This window comes from Xiphophorus maculatus, chromosome 8, assembly GCF_002775205.1.
Source record: "Xiphophorus maculatus strain JP 163 A chromosome 8, X_maculatus-5.0-male, whole genome shotgun sequence".
Taxonomy (NCBI): Eukaryota; Metazoa; Chordata; class Actinopteri; order Cyprinodontiformes; family Poeciliidae; genus Xiphophorus; species Xiphophorus maculatus.
In genome coordinates, this window is record NC_036450.1 from 25,527,982 (window position 1) to 25,543,499 (window position 15,518).

General features: G+C 40.4%; 1 protein-coding gene across 1 annotated transcript; it reads right to left on the reverse strand.

The window, feature by feature from the left end:
- Positions 1-1,408: 1,408 nt before the first annotated feature.
- Positions 1,409-15,261, reverse strand: LOC102223307 (substance-P receptor-like). The gene is made up of 7 exons (XM_005806874.3): positions 14,913-15,261; positions 13,580-13,755; positions 11,448-11,642; positions 8,417-8,567; positions 8,095-8,291; positions 7,834-7,933; positions 1,409-4,929 (listed from the first exon to the last, which is right to left on the reverse strand). Exons 1-7 carry the CDS (start codon positions 15,135-15,137, stop codon positions 4,795-4,797), a joined length of 1,179 nt encoding a protein of 392 aa, XP_005806931.2. The 5' UTR covers positions 15,138-15,261; the 3' UTR covers positions 1,409-4,794.
- Positions 15,262-15,518: the final 257 nt, after the last annotated feature.

Here is a 15,518-nt window from a genome sequence, read left to right on the forward strand (position 1 = left end):
CAAGGCAACTGAAAATGACTGATATTCTTTGTACAAAAATAAAAGTCAATGTAAATATAGAATATCTGATCTTGTGAAATACTTTGATAGTAAATACTGTTATGTATTTAATGAAGCCCAATTAACTCTAAACACTGATGTGTTTTTTTTTTTTACAATCCCACAGAGTAATAAGATGAGTGTGCAGCCCTGATATTTGGTGCTGCTGCACAGACGGCCGAGTTGCTGCTCTGTAAATCCAGCCTCGGTGAAGTCCTCACTCTGGATTATTTTCCTGGCAGCTCGTTTTGCTTTCTTCCTCTTCAAATCTCTGGAGTGGCTGAGAGATGTCTCACTCTGACCAGCGCAAGCCTGGACTCTATCGCTGTGTTTTATCAAAAAAAATCCCAACTGGAAAACCAAGAGGAAGTTGTCACACCCAGCAATCTCTTAATTAAATGTCGTTTTCTATCTCTAGCTCACTGTCTAAGCGTGACAGCAGACATGATAAAGGAAGCCGCATTAAAAGGTAAACAGGAACGCTGAGGCTGCATGTCACAGATTTGTGTTCATGCAGAGCGATTAGAAGTCTAGTTTTATTGAGATTCCTGTTTGCTCAACGCTCATCGAGCCAACAGTAATTATTATTCAGTCATTCACAAAAACCAGTGATGGATTATGTCGTTTTATGCAGATTAGTCAGTTTGTCCAAACCTACAACTAGACATGTTCAAGACAGAAACACACACACCCCCACACGCACACACACACTTGCTTTTAGAGTTCTGTAATATCATTTCCAGTCTGTCCATTCCAAATGCCTTTTTAAATATCATATTCCTTTTTAGAAAGAGAGAAAGAAGAAGTGAGAAGCTGAGAGAAATGAATGACTCAGTGCGCATCTTTTCCATTTAGGACTAAAAAAAAGTTTCAGTTCCCATATTTTATTAAAAGCCTTGTTTCTAAGTGTGTGTTGAAGGAAGATGTTTCTTTATTTCAGTTGATTTGTTCCATAATAATAATATTAACTTAAAAAACTGATTAAAAAATATTTCTTAAAACTTTTATTCCAGAAAATTGGACCTCAACCACCATTAATGGACAGGCAGCTGCAGAATATTTCTTTCCATCAATGGAAAACTAAAGCTCAACTTTGGCTGTAACAATTTTGCATTGATTAAAAATAAAAAATGCCAAAGTTTCCATCTGCATCAACCACCTGTGCTGAGTTGATCTGGAGTCATGGGCCGCACAAAATCACTCCAGAGGTCACAAATGTTCACCGGGCCGCACTTGACTGGGAACCGGTCCGTATGATTTTTGTTAAAATGACTTTTTTTTCCTCCTCAAGTTCCTTGAAAAGAGACGTTGTTAATTAGCGGCATATAAATAAACTGAACTTTATTGAAAATTCAGGTAATTTTTGACATTCAAATCAGTTTGAACATTTAAAACGTTTAAGTCTGACACAAAAACAACAACACAGTACTGCATACATAATTATCACTGTACAGATTTTTACAAAGTTAGTAGTACAATCACATACTGTATGTAGCTAGTTCACTGAATACAAAAAAACATTTGCAATATGATCACACAGTACAAAGATGACATTTGGTCCAAAATAGCCTCAGAGATGGCAAAGATTTATTTACTTTTTCTGTGAAACTAAAATTATAAACCAAATGCTTCAGGTCATAATAATAGTTTTATTTCATTATTTTTTTTTTTACTTTGATTGTAAATTAAATGTACATACTATTTTTATCCAAACTCCTCCTCTCTTGTTACGGATGTGAGTACAAACACCTTTGTCATTACCTTACAACTTTTGCAGAAGTCTTTATGCAATTACTGTTTTCACAAGTAAACTATTGTATGTAAATGATTCCTTTAATCTTCTTGTCAATCTCTTCAGGGAGAGATGAGATTAAAAGCCGTCAGTGGATCATCACCTGTTTCTGAATTGGCAGGTCACGTTTATTTCCACAGCACATTTCAGCACCACGGCAGTTCAAAGTGCTTCAGATGAGGGTGAGCTGGATGGCATCAGCTAAGAAGTTTATTTGTGTCTTGAAGCGTTACTAGGGATGCTGGGAACACTGAGCCCTGATTGGCTGGTTCGGGCTGAGTGCAGTAATTCCAGAATCCATTGATGGACATTGAGAAGATGGGATCCACCAGGCTGCATTACTTTTAGATTTTTACTAAAGAGCGAAGGAGGTTGTCTGAGGTTAGGAAAAAAGACTTAAAATGGATTCTAACAGCTTTTTGCTAATAAATATTACAATTGTAATAACTAATATTTTAATATTATTAAGGATCTTCTCAATATTCTGCATTAAGAAAAAGCAACTAGGTAATGTGATACCAGTATCGGTACTGGTATCAGTATTTGGCCTGGTACCAGCGGCCAGTACTCATACTTGTAAAAGCAAACTGATATTCCAACGTTTACCAGAACGATACCAGTTCTCTGCTGGATTTTCCTCCAGGGCTGAGCAGTGGAAGTAGCTCTGCTCTGTTAGTTCTGATATGTTGTTTTTCTAGACTTCTGTTCATTTTTTGGGGGGGATTGTTGAGGCGTTGCATGTTGCATGACAATTATTCTTTCTGGTTCTCGTGCAGTGAAGCTGGAAAGATTCAGCTAACTTTTTAAAGCACCTAAAACACCGATTAGCATCTTGGAAGCTCAAATAATACCTGAACTATGACCCCAAAGTCTCAGAGGAGCATGGATTCAGAGCAGGACCAATGAGCAGAGAGAGATGGAGGAAGTTCAAACCATCTCTTCTTTCAATCATAATGAGAAAGGATCATATCCCCTACTCCAACCTCTCGCTGCCGTCTAGCCATCTAGCCAGGCAGAGGTTTAAAAAGAAGTGGCAAAGCAAATGAGGTGGATTAGCAGTGCTAGCCAACAACTGACGGTGTCATCCAGGATATGTTGCTGTGGAATAACATCTGCTGCCCTGACACTGAGCTGTTAGCATGTTTTGACAGCCATGAGACTCTAATTCAGCAACAGTGGCTTCAGTAAGAGGCCTCTTAAAATTCATCGCAAGACTCACTGCTACCCGAGATTCATCCTGCCCACAGCATCACCAACCACAACTCTTTACAGATACTTTGACGACATGAGTTATGACAACATGTAATTTCCCTTTGGGATAAATAAAGTGTTTTTGAATTGAAGTGTGCAGCACACATTTGTTCCCAATGAACAGGAAACTATTCTTCTCTGTGCTTCTAAGAAACTGATATGACTGAGGCATCTTTTTCATCTACACCAAATAATTTCCTGTTTTTTATGAAAAATTCCAGTTCATATATATATACACTGCAGTTGGAGGCAGAAACAGGAGTCGCTTTGTGACCAGCATATGAATTAAAACAATCTGTGGAGAAATAGTGGCAGTGTGTATAAAAACAGAAAAGCATAAAGCTACTGGCACTAAACAATAAAAAGTAAATGTAGTGGTGAATGGGAATTACCCGCCCATTCAATCTGGTTTACAAACTGACATTAGTTGCGTTTCCACTACAAATGAGCGCAAATATTTGTTGCTATTATGCTAAGGTCAAAAAAGACATAATTTCTCAATTGCGGTTTCTGTTAAGTAAGAGATTAAATTAAAATAAACCAGCCATTCACTATGGCACGGCATAGATGTTAACAGATACATAAGTTACATGTGTCTGTATTCATTCGCTCCTCATCTATCAGCCAATCAGAGGAGACGTCAGCGTCTTATTCAGGCATTGGAGCAACAAGCCCCGCCTACTTGGGAGTGACTACTAATGCGGCATTTTGGGAAAATTGTAGTCTGCAATTTTACAGAAGAGTTATGGATTCAACACGTTGGAATGACACACAACTTCTTATAAACTGCCCAATTCTGTGCAGGCTCTGGTGGGGCCAGCTGCAGATCGTCCACTTCCTGTCATGTTCTTCATTGTTTTCGCCACTAGTGACGTCTGGCTGTTCATCATGTGACTAATGTGATGCAGAAAAAAGTGTTTCCATTGAGGTTTTGCGAAATACATCTATTTCAATATAGGGCTGAAAAACCACCACATCCTAGTGCAAAAATGTTTTTGTGTTGTGTTTCCATTAAGCAAATTTATTTACATAATTTCACTTTAAGCAATTCCATGGTTAATGGAAACGCTGCATGGTGACTGCTACAATCTAACCAGATCATACGTCACAAGGCAAAGACACACGAGACAAACACCTGGTACCTGTGACATTGAAATTGCGCCTTATGTCTGCAGCAATGAGCCTCAGACTCCCCTCTGGTCGTGCTACGTGTGGCTCGTTTCCCATCTCTGGACTCTCTATATTTAGCCGGGCTTGTGACCTGGCTGCTGCGAACCGAACCGGGCTCCACACATTGTCAAAACAAGGGGCTAATCCTGCCCAACAGGTGCTGGGTCTGTACAGACAGGCAGTCTGCGAGCACTCCCCAAGCTCCCATGCAACACAGATAAAAACAAGTGAATTGACACTGTTGCTAAGCAAACACGGGAGTTTCTCTTCAATCAGCTCCCCAAGTCAGGAACACGGGGAGGAGGTCAAGACTCTGAGCCGTGCAGGTGATGAAGGATGAGATTCTCTCAAGTCTCCTACGTCACTTTGTGATGATGCCCTCATCCAATGATATCATGTGATTGTATCAGCCATTTAACTCATGTGTGACCTGTACATAGGTCGGTTAGCCGTGTTAGCGTTGGTCTCTAAGTGCTGCCATGCTCCTGGGACAAATCCGGGCATCTCCACTCTTTACCCCTAACGGTGGAAACGTGAGAGCTTTAGGGCAGCACGTCAGAGACCGAGACGTTCGTTGCGACTTCCACGTGAGGATAAACGCGCGACTCGGCAGGTGGCGCCTCGGTTGCTGCGGCAGGAACAACGGTCTCCGTTCGGCTTGCGGGGTATATGCTGACCTGAAAGCAGAGAGCGTCAACAGTCCGGTGAGCGGATAAGTCCAGACAGTCGTTGATGCATGTCCTAGCTGAGAGAGGTGTGCTATTTACCATGGGCTGGTGACAGATGGCAGAGTTCATCTTCAGCTCAATTACATTCAGAATTACCTCTATTCTACCCAAACACTTCCCAAACAACCATGTTCCCTAAAACGTTGGGTTTCTGTGTGAAATATAAACAAAACCAAAGTGCAAAGGTTTAAAAATGACTTGAACCCCATTTTTGATCAGACACAGCACAAACACAACATGTGAAATGTTCATGCATATTTTAGTATCTGGAACCAGAGACACAACGGGACAGATGCAACACCTAAGACAAAGTTAAGACACTAAAAGAAACAAAACAGCATTTACTCGTTGATGCTGGGATTATGCCGCTTTATGAGGTTCACCAGTTCAAATGCTTGTTAATACAGATAGCAAATCAGCCAAATCAAAGCAAGACATCTAGATGTGCTGAAGTCAGCTTGCTGAAGTTCAATTCGAGCATCCGAATGGGGAATAAAAGGGTATTTAGATGACTTTAGGTGTGACTGCATTGTCTCCCCAGTATTCACAGCGGTTAGGGTACAACAACAGAAATGAGCAAATACTTCAGCCCCCATCTAAAACACTTATATCTTCTCATTTTGATAGTTTAAACACCAAAATATAACCAAATATGCACTAAAGTGCACAGTCCAAACCACCTTCCTAGTAAGGAATACTCTTGGTCCTCCTTATCTTTACTCTTAGTGGGTACAGAAACTACCAAGGAAAATGGATGCTGCACCTGGATTGTCTGTTTTACAAACGACAGCCAATAGCATGTCAGATAGAACTACCATGGAAACCATGGATCATCCTACCAACAAATTTGCAGCAGCTGCTTGAATCAATTATGTCAATGTAAATCAAAATGTCAGAAACGTCTCCAATGCCTTGTTGACTCCATACCAAGCATTTCTAAAGGTGTTACCCATAAAGACCAGTTGGTGTAGACTTATTAGAAAGCTATAAAGAAACAAAACATATGGCAAAATAAGCATTGTTAGCAACCAAAGGTTAGCCAGCCACAGTATTCGTACAGAGTTTCCCTTATGTATTATTTACCCTGCAACAAAAACAATTCAAAACAGTTTTATAGGACAGATTCAACTCAAGCGTTAATTTTGTGATCTTTTATATCAGTCGTTGTTTGGCTTAAAATTCTGTCTTCACCAATATTTATAAAACAACTTCTCCCCTTTGTGTCTTTGCATCAACGGGCTTTTAATAATCCGAGCTGATACCTTCCAGTCCGCTCTAATGTCCGCTCAACCACAGCGTCGCACCCACTCACTAGACTCTCGGCAGACATCCGCGTACAATCAAGGTTTTTGATTGTATTGTTCACCAGCAGGGAGAATAATATTCAGTCAGACACCAATAGAGCAGGTCAGCCCCAGGCAGGAGATGGAAACAAGAAGGATTTTTGTTTTAAACATTTTCTGATGTACTGATAATTTATCTTTCAAAGACAACAAAACCTGAACTGATTTTCTGACACTTCATTCTTTCTTTTCGGTTCTATTCCTCCTTTGAGTAGATATAAATATAAATCAGAGTGTTGTCATCCCCAGCCCTCATGAGGTTTGATTAAAAACTCTTTAGCTCTGTGGAGCTGACCCCCACGATTGGGCTGCTTTGCAAAACCAGCCAATAGCGTGTCAAGTAATATCCTATTTCAGCATTCCACGCTAAATTTTCTATTGAATAATCCTCCACAAAATATTCTGTGAACGAGTGAATCCATGAATACTGAACAGCAAACAGTCGGGTTTTCACTGGGTAGAGGTTCAGCTGGGTTAAAAATAGCAGGAGAAGGACTAGGAGCAAAAGCTTCTCCATTAACACTAAGTGACTTTAATAGATGGACAAGGAAAGTGTATCAAGTCCTTACAGTTACAGTAGCTGCGTTTCCATTAACCATAAAATTGCGCAAATTTAAATTACAAAAATAAGTTTGATTAATCGAAACACGGCAATTTCGAAGAAAAACTCAAGTTTTGCAGTAAAACGTTTTTAGCGCTACGATGAGGTGGTTTTCATCGAAATACATCTATTTCACAAAACTGCATGTAAATTGATCAACAGTACAATGTTACTACTGGGAGAAATGTTGAAGAAGGCGACAGGAAGTAGTATGAAGATGATGGTTTGTTTTGGGGGTTTTTTTGGACAGTCTGCAGCGGGCTCCACCAGAGCTCTCACAGCATCACAATACAATAAATCAGAGCATTATCATCCCCAGCTCTGTGAGCAGACACACAGCACAAAATGTGGTGTGTCATTCAAACAACACTTGAATGAGCAACACGTTGAATGACACACAACATTTTGTATTGTGTGTGTCATTCAAACGTGTTGAATCCATATTTCTTCTGTAAAATTGCAGACTACAATTTTCCCAAAATGATGCATAGGTAGCCTCTCCCAAGTAGGCGGGGCTTGTTGCGCCAAAGCCTGAATAAGACCTGATCTCCTCTGATTGGCTGATAGATGACGAGCTCTAGCACCGTCACTGAATTATGACTATATCTAATGTACCTGTTTCCATCGGTCACTTCCATGATTTCTAACGACTTATCGCGTGAACAAGTTTATTCACATGTGATTTTAATTTCACTTCCCTTTGAACGGAAACACCGCAATTGCGAAATTGTGTTTTTTTCCCCCAACATTAGCAGAATTCAGACATAATTTCTGCGCACATTTATAATGGAAACGCAGCTACTCTGTGGTGCGTTCCCTGCATGTCGGTGCACATGGCCGGTAAAAGCAGTAGATGAATGAATGAACGAACACACGCTTGTTGTTCCGATTCGTCCTTCTTACACAGACCTGGGTTTGCAGGTAACGAGGAGATTTGAGTTCCAACAGCTCCTCTTTGGTGACGGTGGGAGCACAGCAGCAAAACACCTGCTGGAAGCCTGATCTGAACCTGCCGGTGGAGGAGGAGGTTGGGGGTGGAGTACACAGTGGGGAAGGATTAATAAACGGAAAGGATTGTGCACACAAACCCAGATTACAGCCCAACTCGTGGCTAAACACCCACGCTGACAGACAACTCGCCTTTTTTCCCCCCCATGCTAAGCAGCTCACCTGCTGTTTAAGCAGTAGTAGATGACTGGGTTGTACATGGTGGAGCTCATGGCCAGCCACATGACGGCCAGGTAGACCTGCTGGATGTAGCGCTCCTCAAACAGTTCGGGGAAGAACTGGTGCAGCAGGAAGTAGACGTGGTACGGCAGCCAGCACACGGCGAAGGTGCACACCACCACGATCATCATCTTCACCACCTGCCAGAGGTGGTATGGTGGAGATGTCTGAATAAGTCTGCTTAATCTCTCCGGCTGCTTACATGTTAGGGATTAAAAAGATCATCACGTTAAATGACGGGTTCGGGAGTTGTTGTCTGGGTTACCTTGCGTTTGGCAATGAGTTGCTCTGCGTAGTGTTCAAATGAGTCTCCTGGAATCTCGCTCGCCCACAGGGTGACGGCCACCGTCATGTACGCCCATCCCATGATGCACAGGGGCAGGAAGTAGATCAGTATGGTCACACACACGTAGTAGCTGCGGCAACAAAAACGCAAGCAGGTAATCTATTGTGGAGCAGTCAGAGCTGCAGTATGGAACACACTGCAGCTTTAGTAGAGTTTTAATACGTTTTAATACCAGGAACACGATGGGCCATAACGTTGTGAACCCATACCAGTACCAGTACTGTAAGTGAACAAGACGTCCTTGTTCAGATCCTGTTCCACCTTTACACTGTAGAAACATGTCAGTGTCATGGTGGAACGCAATCTGTGGATGCACTGAATATGGAACCTGGAAGCAGATCTGCTAAAACTGACGGCCAGATCCTGACAGACTCACACAAAAAACAAAAAAACCCTCTCCAGTTGTAAACAAACAGGATGGTAACTACTCTTCTGTTTTCATACAGATCATGAAATCCAAGTCCCTTAGCGGCTGATGTTTTGATGTGTGCAATGATAAAAAAGGGTGTGTTACATCCAACAGGAAATCACATAAGATGTGCATCAGCCTGCTGCCACTTCACACATGCCTACAGTACTCAGAGTTAGTTCACCATTTCAGCACAATTTCCTTACCTTAACTCTTCCTGGGTGGCAATGGTATATACAGAAAATACATAAAAAGAATGACATGATATGGCATGACCAGTTCTGACATACAAACAGAAAATGAATAAAACCTGCAAATTGACTCCAACTTCAGGAGTTCGACCCCAAATAGAAGGATAACACACACACTGAAGCTTCCAGTGTCAAATGAGACAGAAACCTCATGATGTGCCCAGAATAAAACTATTAAAGGAAGAGTCACATTTATATGTGGGATGGCAGAGGATTAGACAAAAAAAGATTAGAATTTACACATTTTCTGAGACATGGGCCATTTTATATCACGTTGTTTTTTCATACATAGAAGCACCGGCTGAGATTTGAGGTGGACCATATTGACAAGCTGTCCACTGAGGCCTGAGCTGATCACAATACAACAAGACAACTGAAAAACTGCATTAATCCACATGACTGTGATAAATAATCTGGCTCAGTTATCACGAACACCCACTGGACCTGTGAGACGTCTTTCATCATGTTCTGTTTACCTTGGATCCAAACCTGTTTTGAAGGCTGTTTTACATCAATCTAACATCATGACTTCTGTGCCCCATGGTTTGCACAGAAAGGTTACCTAGTAATGATGCAAAACTCTTTATGATGCAGAATTACAGTGAGTGATGGCAGCAGCTAGAGATGGTTTAGGATGAAGCAGAGGTTTTTAATTAATAAAGAAGTTCAGTTCAGTGCAGGAGAATAGTCTCAACATGACCAAATGGTGTTCGCCCTCTACTTTTTCTACACACTTTAATCTCAAAATATGTTTGATGTGGAACAGAGTGTGGACTTTACCAATCTGGAGGCCTCTAGCGTGTCAGTATTAAAGAGTCCAGCTGTATTTCCTTTACAAATCCAACAGCAGAGTGCAAAACATTCTGCTAATTTAAAAAAAAATACACAATTTTCCAATTGCGGTGTTTCAATTAAATAACAAACGCAAATAATATCATGCATGTGCAAGTTTGATCATGCGATAATTAATTAAAAATATTGCTGCACCATGATCCTCCTACCACGGTAGTTGATCATGTGACTCATGTGATGTAAAAAAGTGTTTCCGTTGTAGTTTTGCTAAATACACTAATTTCGATACGGCTGAAAAGCCACTTCAACCTGGCACAAAAACATGAGGCGTTTTTTTTTTAAAATATGCCAATTTATTTTCAAAACTCCAATTTGCCCAATTTTCAGGTCAATAGAAACCCAGCTACTGTCATCAATAAATGAATTAAACGATTCTGTGAAAAAAATAGAGATTCGTCCAAAATTCCAGAGTCACTACTTGTTGTTATCACACCTGATTGCAGTTAGTAAGTTGACCTTTTCCACACTGAAGCTGGTTTAGGTTGTGTTTCTCCTGAATAAATGAAAGCAACATTTGAATGATGCTTTTTGATCTGATTTCTGTCCATTTGTCTGATGACTTGGAATTTGAGTGTGACTTAAAATAATAATATTAAAATGTTAAAAATAACGGAAGACATCTGTGAGGGAGCCAAAAGCTTTTCCACAGCACTGTAGCAGTAATACGTGTTGGGGAAAGACCGACAAGGGCCCTTATTTATGAAAGACCCTTATTTATGAATATTTTACAGTCTGCAGGATTCTCAAAGGCCAGCGGCGCTGTGACATGCAGATTGCATGACAGAAACCTGTCGGCTGGAAGTTGGTGATAATTTTGGAAGATGCGGAGAAAAAGGACAAAATGAGACCTGGAGCGCTTCTGGCTATGAATAAAAAATGAAGAATGTCAGGAAGGGTCGGAGTAATCCTCTCCTCTGCTGAAGTTAAAGTTGAAATTTTGCAAATAAATATGTAAAGCCAAAATCAATTTATTTCAGTAAGTGAAAACCATAACACACATTAATTTGACTGATCAGACTGATGTTTTCAGGACTTTATTATTGTTAATTATGATGATTTTCCACTTACAGCTAATAAAAACATGACATCTGGGAATAAAATTCCAGCTTAAAGGTTGTCATTTTCAAAAAGGGGCTTTTAATCCTCATCAGAACACATATTTTAATTTATTGACTATGACTATAGTTTAAATGGTACATTAAAAGCATGGTCCTGTGTAAAAGCACCAACATTTCTTTGCAGGTCATTCCCTCAAGACATAAGTGGAATTCATATCACAGATGATACCACAATACAATCATGTGTATTCCAGTTGTTGACACACTCAGGGTGTGTGGGACACATGGGAATAATTTGATCATTACATGATTTCAAATTGTTTCTCACAAGTTGTAAGACAACGCTGTGGTCAGGAGGAAACACCAGCTCAGCTACTCACATCTTTTTGAAGTCAACAGTGTCATATTCAGGCCAGTCTATGAAGCAGACCGTGCGCCCGGGCAGCACTGCGGTGGACGAGTAGAGATACTGAGGAAAGGCCAGCAGCAGAGCCAGCAGCCAGATCACACCGATCACCAACCGAGTCTGAGTGGACGACAACCTCTGCTTCAGAGGGTGGATGATGGCCATGTATCTGCAAACACACACACAAAAAGATTTATGGAGCAACTTCACTGAAATGGACTTTCCGTGATAATCAACTATGAATTGCAATTTCTTCTTATTATTTCCAGCGGTTGCTAAGAGCATGATTTTCCTCCTGGGTGGCCTCTGATTTCTATTAATCTCACAGAATGAAAATTAACCGACTCAGACAATGATTTGAGACTCATTTTGAGTTAAATAGACAATTATTGCCTCTAATTTAATAGCACTTGACATTCTCAGAGAGTTTTAGAACCAGGTTACATGGACCTGTACGCACTGTTCTGCACTTGAAGGATACTGGAAGACTTCATCTACCAGAAACTGAAACTTTTAAAGTCAAACTGCATTGACTTTTCAAGTACCGCCGTACAACAACAACAACAACTGTGTTTGGGGTCATCGCTTTTAACAAAGTGGAATAATTGCTAATGCTTATGGCTCAACAGAGACAGAAACTTTGTGTAACTTTTAACCAACAACCTGTTTTGAAGGAAATGGAAGTATAAAATGAATTAGGCTAAAAATGTAGAAGGTGCAATGACCCTGGTTGCAGAGGTTTGAACAAGCTTGAAACTCATCTGGTTATTCTAAATATTTTTTGTGCAAAATTGATCTATTCTGATTGTTGTAACGTTTTATTTTATTTATTATATGCACTTTTTTGTGTCTTTAATCAAATAAAGTTGATAAATGATTTTTTATTTTTATTTTTTGCCATGGCATTTAGCTGGTGTATTTAACTTGTATTATTTCTTTCTAACCCATATTCATTAATTTGGTCACTATGGTGAGACTGTATGGTATGAGATAGACAATCTGTGAAAAGATTATGCTCCTCTGCCTTGATCAGAAACAACCAATCACAGCAAGGAGGAGAGTCTTAGGCCCACCCCCATGCTTTCTGCTTTACTATAGCTTCTTGTCAGCAGAGAATGCTAAAGAAGAAGAATGCTAAGGATAGTTAGCATAGCCACTGATGACAGTGTATAAACAGTCTTCCTGGAACAGTAATTTGTTACATATCCCAGCTTTAACGACATGAATTGTTTGGCGCTGTTCTCCTGACTGATACATTTGTAAAATTAGATCATAGAGCAAACAAAGACTCTCGCTGAATCGTGTAAATGTCAGGAAGACTCAGCTAGAATGGTGAAACTTTACTTCTGGACAATCCGATGTAAGGTATGTGCCTAATAGGACGGGATACTGAATCAAAAATTTTAAACTATTGCCTTAAGTGTGTGTGCTCATGTTTGCCACCGGCTTATTGAGCCTTTCTTATTTTTGTCTTGTTCTGGTGAATTTGTTTTCAGTTGAGGTGTACAGGATGAGTTCACATTACAAAACCCTGGCATTTTAACAGGGAAGTGGAGACTTTTGAAGTCATAACTGCTGAGATCAAGACAGGAGGCTTGAAGAAGGTTTGAATGAAACATTAGAAAAGTTACACAAAACTTGGAGGTTTAGTGGTGGTGATAATATTAGCCTCAATAAAAGATTATTCCCATTTTGGGATTCACGATATATCAGCATGAACATTGTTATCGGCTGGTGTTAGTCAATTTTTAACATATTGGTATCTGTAAGTGGAAACTGGGCCAAGATTAACAACTAATATTTAATTCCGTTTTGTATGTTTTTATGGTGCCAAAAATTTAGAAAAAATCTCTAATCTATTTCAATCTATAAATCTATAAGTATATCAATAAATATTAGTTATATTGGGCATTGATATTGGCTCAAAATATTCACATTGGTGCATCCCTGCTCCCATTCCTCCAGTCTCCGTTCTTTGTCCCCATGCCGTTGTCCAGATCTGCTAGGTGTGGCGCCAGAAATGTGACCTCTGCTGTTTTAAAGGAAGACTCTCATGTCGCGACAGATTGTGATTCAGACACAAACACCTGGTAGAGCGTGACACACCTGTCCAGAGCGATGGCTGTCATGGAGTAAATGCTGGCAAATATGGCGGCGATGGGGAAGAAGTTGTGGAATCGGCAGTAGACCAAACCAAAGTACCACTCGTTGTGAACGGCGTAGGCGAAGTTGATCACCGTGTTGAATGCCGACATGGCGGCCTCAGCGAAAGCGAGGTTCACCTGCAGAGGAAAGACAAAGTTCACTTTATTGTAACTCGTAAACCTAACATGATTTTGCATATCCTTATTTTAAATCTAAACCTGGATATGGAATGCACTTGAAAGAGAGAGTCCTTTCCATTTCTATGTTGGAAATGGATGGTTTCTAAGATTAAGCGAATGAGAACGAGCAAACGCACTTAGTCAACTTTAACGGTCACAATCTTTCAAAATGCAACCTATTAGACGAGGGTTAGATTCAGAGGCAGAGACAGGTCTGATTGGGAACTGGAAAACACCTTTCATCTTTGATAACACTTTCTGTAAACCCTTCCTTTATAAGAGTAGATCTCAGGATTTATTCTCATTGAGGAAAAGTATTCAAACCCTGGGAGCTTTTCACATTTTGTCTCATTACTGACATAAACTTCCATGTGTCTCATTGGAAATGTGAGCCATAGATCAACACAATTTGGCACACAACGTTATAGTGGAGGAAAATCGACAACGACTTTCAAACGTTTTCGAACGACGAAAAATCGAAAATGTGGGAACTGAATTAGTTGTTTTTTAAAAAACAAAAATCAACCAGTTGTCTTCAGATGTCACCTAATGAGTGAACGCAGTAAATTAATCTGAGCACGATGCAGGCGCTTTGTGAAGGCCTCAGAGGAACAAACAGCATTCTGCAGACAGGAAAGCAGCAGACAGGTCAAAGGTTTAGACTGAAGGAGAAGAAGAATGAAGCTCATCTGGAGTTTGAGACATCAGTTGATTTCGCAATTTTGCTCAATGAAAGTTGTCTGCTCTTTGTTTTTTGTTGTTTTTTTTTTTTTAAAAAAAAACACTGTAGAGTTAATTTATTTATTTATGGTATTTGATGGGGTTTTTAAAATTTTGCGTAATCTATCAACCAAATATTTCATCAGATAAAGTTCCCTTCAAATTAGCAGATTATTCTCTAATTTACAGAGCCTGGAAGTCAATCTCAAGCTCAGTATTTGAGCTTGAGATTTGCTTTTCATGGCTGATTTCTTTATATAGCTCCTACAAGAGTCCCTGACTTACGCGCAGATTTTTTGCGTCGCTGTATAAATAGACAATTTCTTGTAGTACAATAAAAAGCCTAATTTCTTAGAGTTTCCTCATCAGAACTCCCTACTTTACGCACAACTCACTAGAAAGTAGTTGGTGACAGTCCTCATGCGTCCGTGCGCCAGAATAATCCAGATGACCACCACGTTGCCGACCACAGACACCACCACGATGCCGAAATAAGCGACGGCCCACAGCGTGATCTGCCACACGGGCTGGATGAACTTGTTGAAGCCGTCGCTGCAGTTCGCGGAGACGTTCGTCCCGTTTTCGCCGCTGCATTCGGTGGCGTTGTAGAGCGCGTCCATCTTCTGGGCATAACCCCGATCCCAGACTTAAAAAAAAAAAGAAAAAAAAAAGACTCGAGTCTTCTTACTGGAATCCTGGAGAGCAAAAGTAGCTTGGCGCGTCTTCGCTCATTTTACGCACCGCGCACACAGCGCGCCCACTGATGGAAGCGCAAAACGCAGCGGCACACCATCCAACTACTTACGCACTTCTGGTCTGCCTCATCTCCACACACACCAGCTGCTGTACCCCCGCTCACCAATCATGATTAGTGTTGGCTCGTTATTCGCAAAATCACATTCCAGGAGAATCATTAATCTATGACCGTGTGAGTAAACTTGATTTATATGAACAGCTATAATCTCTGCAGGATTAATCTGGGTCAATTTGATGATGTTGCT

Bases quoted from the DNA above. Each gene is read 5' to 3' on its own strand.
- LOC102223307 (XM_005806874.3), bottom strand. From the start codon at position 15,137: ATGGACGCGCTCTACAACGCCACCGAATGCAGCGGCGAAAACGGGACG. The intron at 7,934-8,094 runs GTGAGCTGCTTA...CTCCACCGGCAG, and splicing joins TACTACTGCTTAAACAGCAG to GTTCAGATCAGGCTTCCAGC. The intron at 4,930-7,833 runs GTCTGTGTAAGA...CTCTGCTTTCAG, and splicing joins CTCGTTACCTGCAAACCCAG to GTCAGCATATACCCCGCAAG.